Source organism: Callorhinus ursinus, unplaced genomic scaffold (genome assembly GCF_003265705.2).
Source record: "Callorhinus ursinus isolate GAN/ISIS: 27379988/994484 unplaced genomic scaffold, GSC_fseal_2.0 scaffold24, whole genome shotgun sequence".
NCBI classification, from domain to species: Eukaryota; Metazoa; Chordata; class Mammalia; order Carnivora; family Otariidae; genus Callorhinus; species Callorhinus ursinus.
Window position 1 is genome coordinate 8,193,582 of NW_027397086.1, and position 17,613 is coordinate 8,211,194.

At 38.1% G+C, this 17,613-nt stretch overlaps 1 protein-coding gene and 1 pseudogene across 8 annotated transcripts in view; one reads left to right on the forward strand and one right to left on the reverse strand.

Annotated features, from left to right (window-relative positions):
* The window catches only part of RABGAP1 (RAB GTPase activating protein 1), a 156,967-nt gene that overhangs the window by 26,685 nt on the left and 112,669 nt on the right, over positions 1–17,613 (reverse strand). For 7 of the 8 annotated variants that reach the window (XR_012382200.1, XM_073905768.1, XM_025888529.2 and 4 more), the window contains 6 exons: positions 12,834–12,947; positions 7,691–7,765; positions 4,009–4,134; positions 3,279–3,422; positions 1,484–1,525; positions 1,115–1,243 (listed from right to left, as the gene is read on the reverse strand). Coding sequence is in view for 7 of the 8 variants with exons in the window: in XM_073905768.1 (XP_073761869.1) it covers positions 1,115–1,243; positions 1,484–1,525; positions 3,279–3,422; positions 4,009–4,134; positions 7,691–7,765; positions 12,834–12,947 (630 nt within the window). In the remaining variant the exon portion in view is untranslated. Of the gene's footprint in view, positions 1–1,114; positions 1,244–1,483; positions 1,526–3,278; positions 3,423–4,008; positions 4,135–7,690; positions 7,766–8,339; positions 8,402–12,833; positions 12,948–17,613 lie in introns of those variants that run through there. The other variant, XM_073905770.1, reaches the window with a different exon arrangement.
* Positions 13,041–17,418, forward strand: LOC112836422 (COP9 signalosome complex subunit 2 pseudogene; annotated as a pseudogene).

The following is a 17,613-nucleotide window of genomic DNA, read 5'->3' on the forward strand; positions in this document are numbered from 1 at the left end:
CCACAGTACCTGGCACATGGGAAAATATCATTAAATCTTATCCAGAGTACTTGTGAAGTATGTAACATTTTAAGCTGAACAATAACTTTAATAATTATTTCACTAACTAGAGGCTCTATTTCTTTTTCAAATCCTTGGTTCAATTTACATTAGAATTTCTATTGTTTCTCAAGCTTAATAGGTAGGTAGTTTTAGTACTTCCTTCCCCCTTTCACAAAGAGGGCAGGCATTCCAAGGTCCTAACTTTATGCAGAGATTCCAGGTTCAGCTACCTCCTGAGGGCCCATTTTCATATTATATGGCTTCGTGAGCATTAAAACTCTCATACCTACACCTATAGTTCCTACCATATTCCCCTGGGATGTTGTTTTACCACTTCATACACACTAGCTTTGAGCTACTGTGATTTAGGTACCTGGGATTTCTCTTTTTTCTTTCAAGTTCATCCAGATATTTGCTACCTCCAAGTGTTTAAAGAAGGGCAGCCTGAGTTAGCTTAGTCTGACATATAACCAGAACCGGAGGTCCACTATTATTTTACATATGAGGAAACTGTGCCTTAAATAGGTAAAGTAACTCTGAATTCAGATCTCTCTGATTCCAAGTCCATGCTCTGGTTAGCAGATACCGAAGTTTCTCCCACTCACATTACAAAGTGAATACAAGGAGATGCTACCTTTTTTTTACCTTAAAAAATTATACAAATCATAAATACCATTGAAAGTGATAAAAATGAGTTTCCTTCATTAATTATTAGTTTCATTTGACGGAATTTCTGACCAAAACCACAAGTATGGAAAATTAAACAACACAGTGGAAATCGTGAAACCTGAGTCCTGCCACTGCTTAGCTGTATGACGCTAGGAGCTACAGGCTCTTTTTGTTTCCTGGGTCTTCAAAATGAGAAGAATACCTTCCCTAGAGTCCAAAGGCTGGGATTTGAACAATGAGATTTAATGCATAGGGCATATAATATGTAAGAAAATATCTGGAAAAATATTATACAATACAAACATCATTATTATTAATGTATTGTAAATGTTCATAGTTTGATCAGGAATGATGAGACATGAACTAAACAAAAGAATCTAAATTAATGCAAATATTATTTTACCTTCATGCTGCAAGCTAATTCCATTAGTTTTTTTGCATTTTCTTCTGAGCGGTATCTCTTAGGAAGCTGAACCCTGAAGAACTTCAAGGCACCTTCAAAGTCTGTCAACAGCAAGTCATCCTTAGAAGTCTTGAAGAAAGAAAGAAAACACAACCATGTATAGGAAAAGTTCTTTGCTATGAAGATGCTTCCAAGAAGCATTTTAAAACACCAGCACCTTTACAATCCCCAGAAGATGCTTCTTAGCCAGTGCCTGAGTCACTGTCAAGGCCACGGCTACCGCACGGTGGCTGCTTAGAAGGAGATCAAGACCAACATACTTTGAGTGCTGGACTGGGGATGTCACTCAATTTACAAATAAATGTGTACCTTTAATAATCCAAGGGCGACATTAAAAATCACACTTATTCCCTAAAAGAGAAAACACAAAAAGAAGATTTTCAGTGATTGTATCTGGACTAGTCAGCTGTCTGTCCCCAGAATGCCCCACAATTTTAAAGAAAGTATAAAAACTAAGAAATGGAATATCTTGAAAATATCTTGGAAAATAATAATTACAGATCTGCTACTGAAAAACAGCTTAAAATAGACCCAGTCTCCCATTCTTCCGGACTTTTTTAGCCCTAGTCTCACAATCAACAAGAAAGAACACTTTTCCAAAGTATTCTATGCTTCCCAACCAAAGCATCTGACCCATAAAATTGTGATCTTTCAGAAAATAACCGCAGGTGGCCTTTTCCTTTATCTTGTGCTACCCCACTCCAAATACAGCAGCAGTCACTCTGTCTGTGAACCCTCTATCCCAGAACAGAACCTGCTCAGGGCTCCCTCAAATCTGCCTTTCTTCAGCTAACCATTCTGAGAGTGCTAGGGGCAAAGGAAAGATAAGGGGAGGCATGAAGACCTGCTAAATTCTTTAAGTTCCTGGATGCTGGTTTCTATAACTAATACTCTCCCCCAAGGGTTTTCTGAGCTAATTAGTTGAAAAGTTCATTTAAGTTACTTAGCACGACCAGGCCGGTGGTAACTACTTAAAACAAATGGTTGTTTATAATGCTGAGAAACTATAAAACTTAAAGGTCTGAGACTAGCAATTGGTTACATAAACTATGATATCCCCAAAGAATGAGATACTTGGCAGCAGGTAAGAATAATAGTGTATTTGGTATCAGTGTTTCTGACAGTGTTTTAAGCTGGGTAGAAGGTACAAATGCTTTAACGGATTTTTGTACGCCTTGAAAATGGCATAATTAAACATGAAGAAGGATGGTACAGATGTGTGTCTATAAGTGTTCAAATATATGAAATGAAAAGAGGTTATCGAACAGCATAGGCAGAATCATTTTAAAATGCATACTTCCAGAGCCATAATTACATCATTACATAATATTCCATATGAAAAAAGTTATTCTGTATAGAAGTTAACACATGTACGTAAATAAACACAATAAAAGGCTGAAAGAATATACACCAAAATGTTAGGAGTTACTCTCTAGAGAGTGAGATTAAAGTATTTTGAAATCCTTTTGCTTGTGTTTTCCGGTTTCTATAATAAATACGTATTATTTTTGAAATTATTTTTTTCTTAAACACATACACCCCAAAACTATGCCGCAGCAAAGACTGTTATGTATTCTGATATCTTATTTTTGTTTTAGTAACAGACCCTCCAATTGTTAGCAAATTCCCACCCAGCTTTTAAAAAACTCTCCTTTGTGGCTAGATGTGGTCAGGCCAATAAGAGATAAGTGAAAATTTGGGTAGAACCTCCAGGAAGTCTCTTTTAAAGAGGGGACACATCCTCCCCTGTCCCCTGGCCCTCTAGGGAAGGCAGGTAACTGCCAGCGTTCTGGCTTCTTTCACATGAGAGAGAAATGAACCTCTACTTTATTTAGTCATTGTTATTTTGGGTTTCTTCAATAAATGCAGCCAGACCTAACAGTAATACAAATGTGTAAACAGTAGGTTGTTTGTTTTTTTAGCAGAGAACACCTTTAACAAAACTTGATTGTTAGTTTTAGCCCAAGGAAGAGTTACTTAAATCTGGATTTTTGAGCAAAAAAATAAAATTAACTAAGAAGAAATTCTATTTTAATGGAGCTGACACAGGAAGATAATGAAAACAAAAGCCAAAAGCCAAAGTGCTGTGGCCTCTGATACATACCTCACATAAAAGCAGGTCAATGATATGGAAGACCATGTAGAGAGGGAATTTTGCAGTGAAAAGTGTAAGAAACCACTGGGAGGCATACATGTGCGCTTCAAGGCTTATATCCAGGAAGTGGTTGTACAGGTCAGGGATGTATTCCTGAAATAGCAAAGTAATTAGTTTTGGGCACATACGCAGATGTCCAACTCCCACTTGGAAGGCTCATAAATCTGCCAGGAATAGGCCAAAAAAGTCACATATTTGTGCTTTCCTACAAATCTCCAATGTGCTCAGAACAACACTTATTATCTGACACTTGGCTCCCCTTTCCAGCCCACAAACTAGCTCAGAAGAGGAATCCCCAAGATGGTGACAAATATTTGGAATGATAGTTTTTCTTTCCAAGTTATGAAATGTTTGGAAAAGTTTGTTTCACTTTTATTATGATATTCCTAACCAGTTAGCTTCAGAGCCTTGGCAGATATTTCTTGACTTAGTTTGCTGTGTTAAAGGCCCCTACAAAGTCATCTGATCTTTTGGGTGAAAACCTAGCTCACACCCATCAGGTTCACACCTTATTAATCTTGGCATCGTCATCACATAGTGAGAAATGAAAAACATCAAACCAGTCCTTAACCCTGGATGGCTAAAGCAATCACCACTGCTCCTTAGCACCACTTCATCAACCTGGTTCTCCCAAGTCCTGCACTCTTAGTGGCAAATGCAAGCTGGTTTCTCTTTTTACCTGCATGAGGCGCTCCAACTGGTAAAATTTGCAATGTAAATCTTCAAAGTTTTGCTTGAAAAGTTCCCTGAGACCATAGTCAAACATGATCTTGACTAGAACACTGAATGCCTGTTCTTCAGGCATCTGTAAAGATAGAGAAAGGGGTGGGGATCACAAAACATACAGAAGTTTTCTCAGTATGTTAAATTCATCCTTCCACTCCTATCTAAAAACTAGGAAATTTCAGTGATATGTAGTAACTCAGATAGTTGTGTCTTACGACATTTGTTCACTCAACCAAGGGATATTAATGATGCCTATTCTTTGTCAGATACTGTTGCTATCCTCAAGAAGCTTCCCATACAATCAATCAGTACACAGTAAGTATGAATTAGGTAGAATTCATATTCACAACTACCTATGAATTAGGTAGAAAGATCAGTGGGGATACAAGAACAAGAAAGCCTGAGTCTGCCTGAGGGAGCCAAGAATAGGCTTTGTAGGACCATATCTGAACTGAGAAGCAATAGGCTGATACACAAGTATAGGTTTCATCTTTCTCAAATCATGACACCTTTATTTTTTTTTTTAAGATTTTATTTATTTATTTGAGAGAGAGAGAATGAGAGATAGAAAGCACGAGAGGGAAGAGGGTCAGAGGGAGAAGCAGACTCCCCGCTGAGCAGGAAGCCCGATGTGGGGACTCGATCCCGGGACTCCAGGATCATGACCTGAGCCGAAGGCAGTCGCTTAACCAACTGAGCCACCCAGGCGCCCCATGACACCTTTATTAAATCATTTTACCTCCTTAGCTATTTTCTTCTTCCTCGTTGTTACAAACATGGCCAGTTACAGCAGAACCTTAAATATTCTAAGGTTTAACAGTAATGTTCAAAGTACTTTGTAATGTTTATGGTAATACTTAAAATACTACAAAACCCTCACTTCATTTCTATTTACAGATGTTACCCATTTATAATAATACCTACATCTTTCACAGCTTTGTGGAAAAAATATTTCCCTGAGAACCTGGCAAAATGTCTAGTTTTCAAAATAGAAAAAAGTACTGGAAATGTTATTTAAGGCTTGGTATGACTGTAGCAAACCTTCAAAATGTCAAGAAGGTGGGCGGGCTTCTGTGGAACAGAGGATGAGGTGGGCTGAACATAGATATCACTGAGAATAAAGCAGAGCTAAAGAACAAATCAGATTAAGTAATAAAGGAGAAAAGCACAGCAAATTATTATTGGACAAGTAAGGGCATTTGGAGTAAAGGACCAGATCTCAGAGGTCTCTATCATGGAAGGCAATTTCATAATTTCTTCCACATGCTGTGGGACACTTGGTCTGCCCCAGAGAAGAATTTCTGATGTCAGGTAGCACAACTGCTTTTCCTCTGAAACAAGCATTTATCTTAACACAACGGCAAGCAGCGCAGAGTTCAAACCAAGACACTGGATTTATCCGGGAAACCTATTTTATTTATTTTTTTTTCCAAAGATTTTATTTATTTATTTGACAGAGAGAGAGAGCAAGAGAGAGTGCACAAGCAGGGGGAGCGGCAGGCAGGGACAGAAGGAGAAGCAGGCTCCTGCCAAGCAGGGAGCCAGATGTGGGATTCAATCCCAGGACCCTGGGATCATGACCTGAGCTGAAGGCAACCGCTTAACCGACTGAGCCACCCAGGCGTCCTGGGAAACCCATTTTAAAGGGGTTGTGATACTTAAATGGGGACAAATGTTCTTGGACTGAAGTTGAGAACAAAGACAAACCACACAAGCTTGAGAGACTCTGAGATATAAAGTCTTATTAAAACAACAAATTTTAAAACTTGACCTTTTGATGGATGTTAATTAGCTTGACTGTGGATCATTTCACAATGTATAGCATATCAACTCATCAAATTATACACCATACACACACACACACACACACACACATATTTTTATTTGTCAATTATATCTCAATAAAGCTGGGGAAAAAACTTGACCCTTTTATTAATGTCATAGCTTTATCATATTTTTACATGGTTACTAATATCAATAAGCTAGGTTCTCACAGAAAGAAGACACAAAGTGGTTTTGGTTTTACTTGTATTACAACCTACACAAAACGGCTTAAAACTCTTCAAAAGCTTCCCCTTGTTTAGGGAAACAAAATCCGAACTCCTTGAGCTGGCCTCTCCAGCTCCCTCTCCATCTCCCATCACAGGTAATGCTCCAGTCACATTGCCCAGCTTCCAGTTCCTTTCATAGGCCAAGTCTTGCCCATTTCAGTGCTTCTATAAGGTTGTACTATTCTCTCTGGTGGGAGTGCTCTACTCTCCACTCTTTCTTTTAAAATAGTTTTCTTATTTTCATAATAATGTTAGCTTAAAAAAGTTAAATGATACAGATAAGTACAAAAGAAAATGGATACCTCATATTTTTCAGCATTCACCTTAAAGGTTACCTCCCCAGAGAAGCCTGTGATATAAATAAGGCTCCTTTGTTATAATCTTGCATCAAACTTTTTACTATACCTTCATGTCGCCACTGAGGCAATAAAGACATACTTCTGTGACTTTCTGCTTATAGCTAGTCAGCTTCACTAGCTCTGTATCCACGAAGATTGGGACCATGTCTACTTTATTCACTCCTGATCTCTCGCATCTACTGTGCCAAAGATGGAGGTGCCCACAAACTCTCTGCTAAATCACCTGTGTGGTGTTTTCACCCAGCATTTTAATTTTAATCATGAGGAAATGATAAGACAAATCAAGAATGTGGAATATTTTACAAAGCTTGAATTTTCCAAGACTGTCAATGGCATAAAGCACAAGAAAGGCAGGGGAGGGGAGTAGTTTAGATTAAAAAAGTAAAGAAAAATGACACTAAATGCATTGTTTGAATCTTCACTCATCTTGGTTAGGGGGAAAAAAAAAAAGCTATAAAAGACTTTATTGTGTAAACAACTGGGGAAAATCAAATGCGAACTCTGTGTAAGACATTACTGAATCAGTGTGGAATTTCTTGGATGTGACCGCAGTATTATGGTTATGTCCTTAGGAGATACATGCTCAAGTATATAGGAGTAAAGTACCCTGATATTTGCTACTGATTTTCCAAAAATAATTTCAAAAAATGTTTTTTAGTAAAAAATAAAATTTGTGTAAAAAAAGAGGAAAAGAGAGATGCAGACAGAGAAAGTGTGGTAAAATATTAATTGGTAAAATAGAAGAAGAGTTTATGGGTATTCCACCTTAATGATTTTTCAGTTCAGCTGTGGATTTGAAAGAATATCAGTAAGTCAGAGGGTAAAGGTCTTTGCTGAATAAAAAATGAATAAAATGGCACTAAAAGAAAGCCAGCTTCTCTGCTTCCTTCCCACCACTAATACACAGATCCCCAAACAAATACTAATGACAGTGGCTACTTTATAGAATATAAAATGTCCCTAAGGGTTCAATCAGCCAAGACTATCCAATCATTCTAGCAATAAAAATGAACTCCACTCCTGTACTAGTGTTCAACACTGTCATTTATTCTTACCGTGTTTCTCTTCCATGAGGATGTCAAATTACGGAAAAGGTTTCCAGATACAGGAGTAAAACTCATGCACTAGAGTCTGGCCAAAGGCCATATAAAACCATGCTCAAGTCTAAGGCTAGTATAAGCTGAGGCAGGTCATGTGTAAGTCAAAACAGAGACCTAATACTCACATGGAGAAGCAGAACAGCAGCGAGAAATGACTGGCCCTGGCAATAGCCAATCTCTTCATCATACACAGAATATGCCTGAAAAAAGAAAAACACAGGAGGTATAAATAAATAAATATAGTCACTCATGGGCCATACTTGCCTATAGGACCTTGAACATAGGAACCTGGAAGACACCCATACTCCACTATGGCATTTTGATGGTCAGTGAATGATGCAAATATTTCTGAATTTTTTTTTTTAATTTTTAAAAAAGATTTTTTTTTTTTTAATTTGAGAGAGAGGGAGAAGCAGGCTCCCCACTAAGCAGGGAGCCTAATGCAGGGCTCCATCCCAGGACCCTGGGATCATGACCTGAGCTGAAGGCAGACGCTTAACTGACTGAGCCACCCAGGCGCCCCTCTTCAATTTTTTCTCTACAATAAACACAGCTGTCGCCACACCACTTCGCAGGAGTAGAAAAAGTTAAGCAAAAACCACTTCAGCACTAAAAAAAGGTTGCCATGACTCTGTCTTGGCCCTTGCTTTCTCCTGTTCTGTCTGAAAAATGTGCTCTTCCTTCAGGTTCCAAACACTCCATTCCCCCAGGGTGCCCTCTCTTCTCTGTACTCTGACGCACTTGCTACACAAGTATAGTTATTACAGCACTCACCACACTGCATTTTAAATGTCCATCCTCTCTACTGGACTGTGAGCTTCTTAGGGGCTTGGGTGATGCCCTATCCAACCTAGCCAGCAACTCACACCTTCAACCTAGCCAGTCACACAGCAGGCTCTCACTAAACACTGTTAACGTTATTCATTTTTCTTTCTGGGAAAATATCTTTTGGCAAAGACACCAAAATACAATTTTTTCCACAATGCCAGTAATAACTTTTCTGATAAGAGGGATTACTCTGAAACCATTTGTGGGTTCCTTTGGAATTCTTATTTCGTATTTTTCTTGGCAGCAGATGATTATTGCCCATCTCTTCTGAACATTATCTTTAACAGAATACTGACATCTAACATTCCTTGTGGTTTACTCTTTTTGGTTCTTTAGTTGTTTTCCAGTCTTGTTTTTATGATTAGTATTTCCAGTTCTCATGTAAGCTGTGGTGGAAAGGGAAATTCCTACAGGTTCAAGATGTTATTCCCTGTTTAACAAGTTTATTTCTGATGAAATTCCCTTTATTCTCCACTTATTTTTTGTGCCATGCTTCCTCTGCATCCCAAGAAAGCAATTTAGAATGAGTATGTTCAGAATAAAGATCATTTAGCAAAATGTGATGCCAACGCTTTTTAGATGACAATTAAGTTAACATATACATGGATTTTATCATCAGCATTTGGCGAAACACTATAGCTTTTAATACACACACATATAAAATAATCATGCTTTCAAAAATGAGGGTAGAATTTAACATAATCTCATTAAATCCCCCATTTCATCGAAGCTTATCTAATGAGAGGGCACAAAGAAAACACATATACTTTTCCAAAGACAAGATGTGCAGAGGGTTTTTGAAACAATCTGTTTATATAATACAATAAGGCATCACTCTGCACCTGTCAAATTAGTAAACACTAAGAAGTGTTAATAATGTTCTTAAGACTGTGTTATAAACAGGGGCGCCTCGGTGGCTCAGTCAGTTTAGCGTCTGCCTTCGGCTCCAGTCGTGGTCCTGGGCTCCTGGGATCGAGCCCCACATGGGCTCCCTGCTCAGCGGGGAGCCTGCTTCTCCCTCTGCCTCTGATGCTCCCCCTGCTTTTGCTCTCTCTCCCTCTCAAATAAATAAAATCTTAAAAAAAAACTGTGTTAAAAACAGTAGTAATATATGCCAGTAGAGCTCTGTGGAAAGCAGTTTGACAATGTCTGTGAAGTTATCAATTAATAGTTGATTGGTCAAGAAGGAACAGAGCTTTCAGAGTTCATCAGAGCTGGGCTGATATCCCACAACTGCTAATGTCTCTCTCTGGATCTTAGGCCCATTACTTATATTTCTTACCTGTAAGATGCAAATAATCACAGTATTTATATGACAGACGACGTATTATTCTCAGCTCTCTCACTGTAAATTGCTCAGCACAGGACTTAATTATGTACCACGATGAAATGTACTGAATTTCTACAGGGAGAAAACTGAGGGGAGCTTATTTTTCAGGCTCATGGAAAAGCTTGAAGGAATACATACAGACGTGAAAGAACATGACACATCTGAGACATGTTTAGGATATAAAATTCATGGGAGCTGTAATGAAATATGGGGAATAAAAGGCATTTCATTAATTCATTAACATTTAATGAGCACCAACTATAGGCCAAGCACTGTGCCGAGTGGTACAGATACTAAAACACAGAAGTGATTTCTGCCCTTGAGAACTTCACAGTTTAGTTGGGAAGTCTGATGTGTAAATCAACCAGAGTACAGTGAGAAGTTCAATGTAGTTGAAGCATAAGATATTTAGGAATTAAACCAGGATACATTGCAAAATGCCTTTAATGCTAAGCTAAGGAATCTGGGACCAGGAAATGAACTAAGAAATTTTGATTTCATTCTGTGGGTTATGAGGAAGCACCAAAGACTTTTGTGGAGGCCCTGCAAAAGATCCAATTCTGGGGTCATTGTGAGGAAAACAATAAATTGCTAGAACCCAAAGGGAGGGAGACTAATGCAAGGCAGCTTTTGTAAATGTGCTAGCACATATGACAGAGGTCTGTAGCAGGCAGTGATTAGAAAGGGAAGTATGGCTATAAGAGACATCAATCCTATCAAACTCAATGTGGCTAAAGGAAGGAACTGAAAACTAACAGAGAAATGACTCTATCTCCAGCAAGACAATGGCATGGAGGGAAAAAGGAAGACTGTTTCTAATTAAAAGAGCCATAACAACTAAACATATTATGGATACTGCTGGATCCTAATTCCAACCAAATGTATAAAGACATATAGGGAAATCTGAATATGGAGTTTACTGGATGGCACTGATGGATAATGATGGATACTACCGATGAATAATGATCTAATTTTTTAGAGATGAATAGTGAAGAATTTAGATTCATGATATCTGAGATTTGCTTTGAAGTACTTTTTTTGTTTTTGAGAGAGAACAAGCGAGTGAGCCTGGGAGTGTGAGTGGCGGAGGGACAGAGAGACAGAATCCTCAAGCAGTCTCCCTGCTGAACGTGGAGCCCGCCACGGGTCTGGATCTCATGACCCATGAGATCATGACCTGAGCCACAACCAAAAGTAAGACACTAAACCAACTGAGCCACCAGGTGCCCCACTTCAGGAAAATTTTTAAAAGGAATAGAGAAAACAACTGTGGCAATATGTTCATAAATATTAAATCTGGTGGGGGATATATACGAATTCATTATTCTATTAAACTTTTGTTATCTTTGAAAATTCTCATAATAAAACATGTTTTTAAATGAACTCTATCTTTAGACCTTTTTGTTTGATGTACTTAACAGACTTCTACATGAAGACCAACTGACAGGTAGAAATTTAGGCCTTGAACTAAACACAGATTTGGGAACATCTGTGCAGAGGTTGTAGCTGAAGCTGTGGGGGTGGAAGGAGTCAACCAGGGAGACAGTGTAGAGAGAAAGGAACTACTGACTGAGCACCCAGGGGAATGCCTCAGTTTTAGGAGCAGGCAGAGAGAGAGATAAAGAGGGAGTCAGCAATGTTGAGAGAGAAGGTGAGAGCAAAACCGGGAGGGTGAGAGAGGTCAAGAGCAGAGAGCGCTGCAAGGAAGACCACTGTGAGACAGACACTAAAGTGCAGTGGGATCAGGAGTAAGGGCTCAGAGGCAGTGAGCACAGGGGTTCCTTTATGGGAAATTTTGCAGTGAGGCATGGCTGGATGGCTGCATGAGTGGGAAGCACAACTGAGAAGAGCCTAAAAAAGGATGATCAGAGAAGAGGATCACAACAGAAATGACAACTTTGTGGAAATTAAAGAAACATTTTTCTAAATCTAACTGCCCTTATAGTTGAAGCATCTAGTTTATCCCTGGAGAACCTGTCCTTTATTAGCCTGCCCTAAAACTTGTTAATTCTACCTTTTCAATCAATAATAATGTAAATTTCTTAAGGGCATGTCTCATGCCTAGTCTGTACTTCCTAATAGGTACTTGATTAATTTTGGGGGGAAAAGACTAAAGACTAGTTCTGAGGACAGAGGAAGTTGGAGAACTTTGGTCCCAAGTCCTATTTTAGCCTTACAGCTCTGAAGTACCAGAATCTACTGGAAAATGGACTGCTGAAATTGAACATTTCCTTTACAGGTTTCAGGTACAGATCTTTTGACAGATATCACTATGTCCCACCATTTATTATGCTGCAGTGCTAGAAGTCCACCTAGATAGGCATCAGCACTTCCCAATGTTGGACGTGTCCTAGCTGCCAAGTTCATAACTTATAATGGGAATATCAAAAGGGAGTTTGCAGTGTTATAGGACTCAGAGGCTCTTAACGTAAAACCAATTTCTGAAAATTTAAATGTAGAGTTGGGTTGGGGAGGGGTCACCTGGGTGGCTCAGTCGATTAAACATCTGACTCTCGACTTCAGCTCAGGTCATGATCTCAGGGTTGTGAGACTTAACTCTGAACCCTGTGTCAAGGCTCTGTGCTGGGTGTGGAGACTGCTGAAGATTCTTTCTCTACCTCTGCCCCTCCCCCATAAAAAAATAATAAATGTGGAGCCAAGGGACTATCATCTGCAAGTCCCGATTAAAAGGGTAAACAGAAACCTTACCATTTTATGTCTCGTTGATTTCCTGTTCATTATCAGCACAAAATTAAAGGTAACATCACAATTTCAGAAAGTCTGCGCTCTGTCTTTTTTTTTTCAAAGATTTTTTATTTTTTCATTTGAGAGAGTGAGCGAGAGAGAGCACGAACACGGGGGAGTGTCAGATGGAAAGGGAGAAGCAGACTCGGAGCTGAGCAGGGATCCTGACTCGGGGGCTTGATCCCAGGATCCTGGGATCATGACCTGAGTCGAAGGCAGACATTCAACCGCCTGAGCCACCCAGGTGCCCCCTTTTTTGCCTTCTTATACATCAGATACAAATTACACTTTGTAGTTACCTTTCGTGTAATTTCAAAGAACCAAAATCACCTTTCAAAACTAAGATTTTTTTTGATGCGAAATACCTTGCATATTTTATATAAGGAATCTTGTCCATCCCCTCCTGTGTCCTTAAAATAGTCATGAGCTGGGAATGTCCGGTTAATATCCCGAGTGATAGCACTGTCCTGGGGAGACTCCTGTAGAAACATTAGGAAAGAGGTTTAGTAGTTAATCACAAACGTATTTGTGTAACTTTATACAACAAGGTCTTCTCATTTACATGCTTTAAAATGCTGCAGGGACATACATCTACATGTGCATGCCCAGAGTTACTGCATCTTCAGGGACCAACTGTTCAAGCAAAAGCAAAATCAAATATTAAGGGAAAAAATATGGAAGAAAAGGAACCTGCTTACTGTATATACCTCATGTGTATTCATCTCTGTCAAGAAGTGCAGCTGGTGACCTTTCTATTGCAAGAGGGAAAATGTAATCAAAATGGATTTCCCACAGGTAATATTCAAATTAATCTCAAAAGGAGGTAAAATGCTCCCATTAGAAAAACTGTGTATAAAAATCGCTGCTTTAAATGATCCTTTGGCATGATGCCCATATGCCAGGTTCTCAAAAGGAAAAGAGAAGTCCCTTAATTGGGGTTTATCCTAAGGGCAAATGGCATAAAAATGCACACAGCAGTCTACTCAATATGAAACTGACCACCAAATGTCAAGGGACTCAAATAGGCTATGGGAAAAATATCCCTTCCTTTTGCCAATGGCGAAAACTAAACAAATGTCAATAATATCACAGCAATCCTTTATACAACAAAGCAAGCATCCAGGTATTTCTAATAAATTCCTTGTTAAATTTTATTTGCTCACATGCTAAAGAACTGGAGCACAGAAACATGACCTTCTATTTTAACAGTGCATTGGTTTTTTTTTTTAAAGATTTTATTTATTTATTTGACAGAGAGAGACACAGCGAGAGCAGGAACACGAGCAGGGGGAGTGGGAGAGGGAGAAGCAGGCTCCCAGCAGAGCAGGGAGCCCGATGCGGGGCTCGATCCCAGGACGCTGGGATCATGACCTGAGTTGAAGGCAGACGCTTAACCACTGAGCCACCCAGGTGCCCCTCAAAAGCATTTTCTAAGTGACTGGAGAAGCCAGACACAAAAGATTATTTTCCATTAATATCATGGGTATGAAATTCTTATAAAGACAAAATTTTAAGTTTTAGAAAGTAGATCAGTGTTTGGAAGAGGCTGGAGTTAAATGGAGAAAACTGATTCTTAAGAGACATGAAGAGAACTTTTTGACGTTTGAATATGGAAACATTATCCAACACAACTATGGTGGTAGTTAAAATGTACTGAATCATTCACTTAAAATTCGTGTATTTTACTGTATATAAATTACAACTGAATAAAGATGATTTTAAAATGGAAAAATAAGAGGATGCTCATACAAATGAAAGAGAGACCCAAGATGATTCCAGCCCTTTAAAGTAATAAGAGTTCCCGGTCCTACTTTAGGTATATATAGCTAAGTGATGAAAATGAAGTATCCATATTTACCTCAAGGCCTTAAAACCTGGGGCACAGCTTAGAGGCACACATATGTGGGTCTGAAAGTTGGCTCAGTTTCTTAAGCTGAACAACTTTAGGTAAGTTTCATACCTTCTGTGACTAATATCACCTACCTTATAAAGTTGTAGTAAAAGTTACATTAAATGTATATATAAAATATAAATCTATAAAGAGCTTCTACCAGTGTCTGACATGCATATAGAAAAGACTTGATAAAAGAGAGAGGAAGTAATCTCCTCTGAACACACATATGTACACACTCACTAGTGATATGCAGAATACACACATCAGGTTCCCAGAATATTTTTATTTTTATTTTAACTTTCCTATAAAACTATTCACATAGGGATAGAAATTGTGATTGTTTTGTAATTTCCACAGAGCCTAGCATAATGTAGGGCATAAAGTCAGTCAATGCTTGATAAATATACCTAATGAAGTCCAAACACTTCTTCAGGACTAAGCAATGGCAACACTATGTGGTCAACAGCCCTATCCAAACCAGAATCATTCTAATGTTAATGTTTAATTCAAGACCCATGTGAATGAGGCACCAAACTAAATCAGGAAAGAACCTTATTAACTGGAAAAATGAACAGACATTTTTCCAAAGATGACATACAGACGGCCAACAGACACATGACAAGATGCTCAACATCATTCATTACCAGGGAAATGCAAATCAAAACTACAATGAGAGTGGCACCTGGCTGGCTCAGTCGGAGGAGTGTGCACCTTTTGATCTTGGTGTTGTGAGTTCAAGCTCCATGTTGAATGTAAAGATTACTTAAACAAATAAATAAACTTAAAAAAAAAAGGCCCAAACAAAACTACAATGAGCTATCACCTCACACCTGTCAGAACGACTAAAATCAAAAACACAAGAAACAAGTGTTGGTGAGGATGCGGAGAAAAAGGAAAACCCCTGTGCACTATTGGTGGGAATGCAAACTGGCGCAGCCACTGTAGAAAACAGTGTGGAGTTGCCTCAGAAAGTTAAAAAATAGAACTGCCCTACCATCCAGGAATCGAACTACTGGGTATTTACCCCTCAAATACAAAAACATTAATTCAAAGGGATACATGCACCTCTATGTCTATTGTAGCATTATTTACAATAGTCAAATTATGGAAGCAGCCTAAGTGTCCACTGATAGATGAATGGATCAAGAAGATGTGCCACATATATATCTGTATATATGTGTACGTATGTATGTGTATAATATATATATGGTATACACACACAAATGGAATATTAGCCATAATAAAGAACAAAACCTTGCTATTTGCAACAACACAGATGGAGCTAGAGTAAAATGCTAAGTGAAATAAGTCAGAGAAAGACACATACCATATGATTTCACTCATGTGTGGAATTTAAGAAACAAAACAAACAAGCAAAGGAAAAACACAAAGAGAGACAAACCAAGACACAGACTCTTAACTATAGAGAACAAACTGATGGTTACCAGAGGGGTGGTGGGAGAGGGGATGGGTATTAAAGAATACACTCTCCATGATGAGCACTGCGCAATGGACAGAATCACTGTATAGTATACTTGAAACTAATATAAAACTGTATGTTAACAATAGTAAAATTAAAATAAACAAAAAAATAAAACACAACATGCCATTTAAAAAACAAATAGGCAAGTAGTACAGATATGTGGGAAAAAAACTGTATCTAGAATATATCTAGAACTTAAAGAAAAAGACAATCTAATAAAATGGATAAAAATTTGAGCAGACACTTCATAAAAGAAAATACATAAATGGCAAATAAGCAAATGAAAAGGTTAATTAAAACCACAATGAAACAGCCAGCCAAAATGTCTGCCAAAAGAGGATGGTCTCTTGTGCACTGGTAAGAAGGGCCATTACCTGGAATACTCTGAAGGGAGTTATTTAATCAAATGACGGTTTGGAAAATCAGAATTATAATTTCAAAGCAGCATTAATGCAGTTTCTGAAAGATTTTGGAGCTTGAAAGAAAAAGAGAAGGGAGACTGAAAACATTAAAACGACTAAGATGAATTTCACATTGACAAAGCTTTCCTGAAACGATGAACAGACATGTCATTGACCTACATTTGGAACAGCTACAAAAAATTATTCTGAAAAAACTGTTAATTCTATTATTGAATTGTATCTCCATCTCTAAAGAGAATTCTTTTTAAGAAAATGCCAGATGAATTTACTCCAGAAATTCTATGAAACAACAATGGAAGTTCTGAAACATTCTAAGAGATTGTGGCTTAATACAAGTGTGAAGGTTAAATAAATTATATTAAGAATTGAGAGGGATATGGAAAACTTCAAAATATACTATGCCAGTTACATCAGTCATATCAGATTGGTGATGAAGATAACTTGAGGACACAGTTATTAGAGATATATGGTTCGGAAATTCAAATGCACGTAGGGTAGGAAAATAACACAACTAAAAATATTCTGTAACTGGTCAGTCCTCATCACTCTGCCAACCCTCATCCATTGATCATGAGAGTCATCAGAGAATTAAGGGGTAAAATGCCCTTGAGAAAAGGTGAATTTGAAAATTCACATGCTGAAATTCAAAGCCTCAACAATGATAATATACTGGGGAGTTCTATGTCAACCACTTAGTTAAAATATCTAGTCTTAGGAAATATGCTGAAAAACTTGGGATTAAATCCACTTGACTTGCCAGAAGTTAAGCTGTACAAAAATGATCAGGGAATTCTAACAACAATGAATTTAGTAAGTTTGTAACAGAATAGTGACATCACTAACTTTGAAAAGATTCTGAAAACAAATCACAGCAACATTATGGAAAATTTCTTCCTAAGAGAACACAGCAAAGAGCTGTGAAATATCCAAACCCAAGTGCTTATAACATTAAGGTTTATATAATACACAGTGCTTTTATTTCCAAGGAGTTAAGCATAGGTGTAGCGGGTACAAGAAACTTGGTGGTGCAATGCATTTTGCAGAACACTATTCATGGCCAAACTGATGAAGTCAACCAAATACATCCTCTCAACCAGACTATAGTTAGTAAAATGATTTCACAGAGAATAAGCTGTTACAAAGGTACTTAAGACAATCGTGGAGAGATGTAAACCCTAACAGGGAATGACAAAACTGTCAGTTGATATGTGTCCTGAAAATTATCAAAGTTATGGCAGAAGTGGATTTTTTTCCATCAACTGGTTTGATGTTTCTGCCACTTCATCCCATGTAAAAGAGCTTTAATCTCCAGAAGAAACTAAAATGCCATGATTATGCAGTATTAA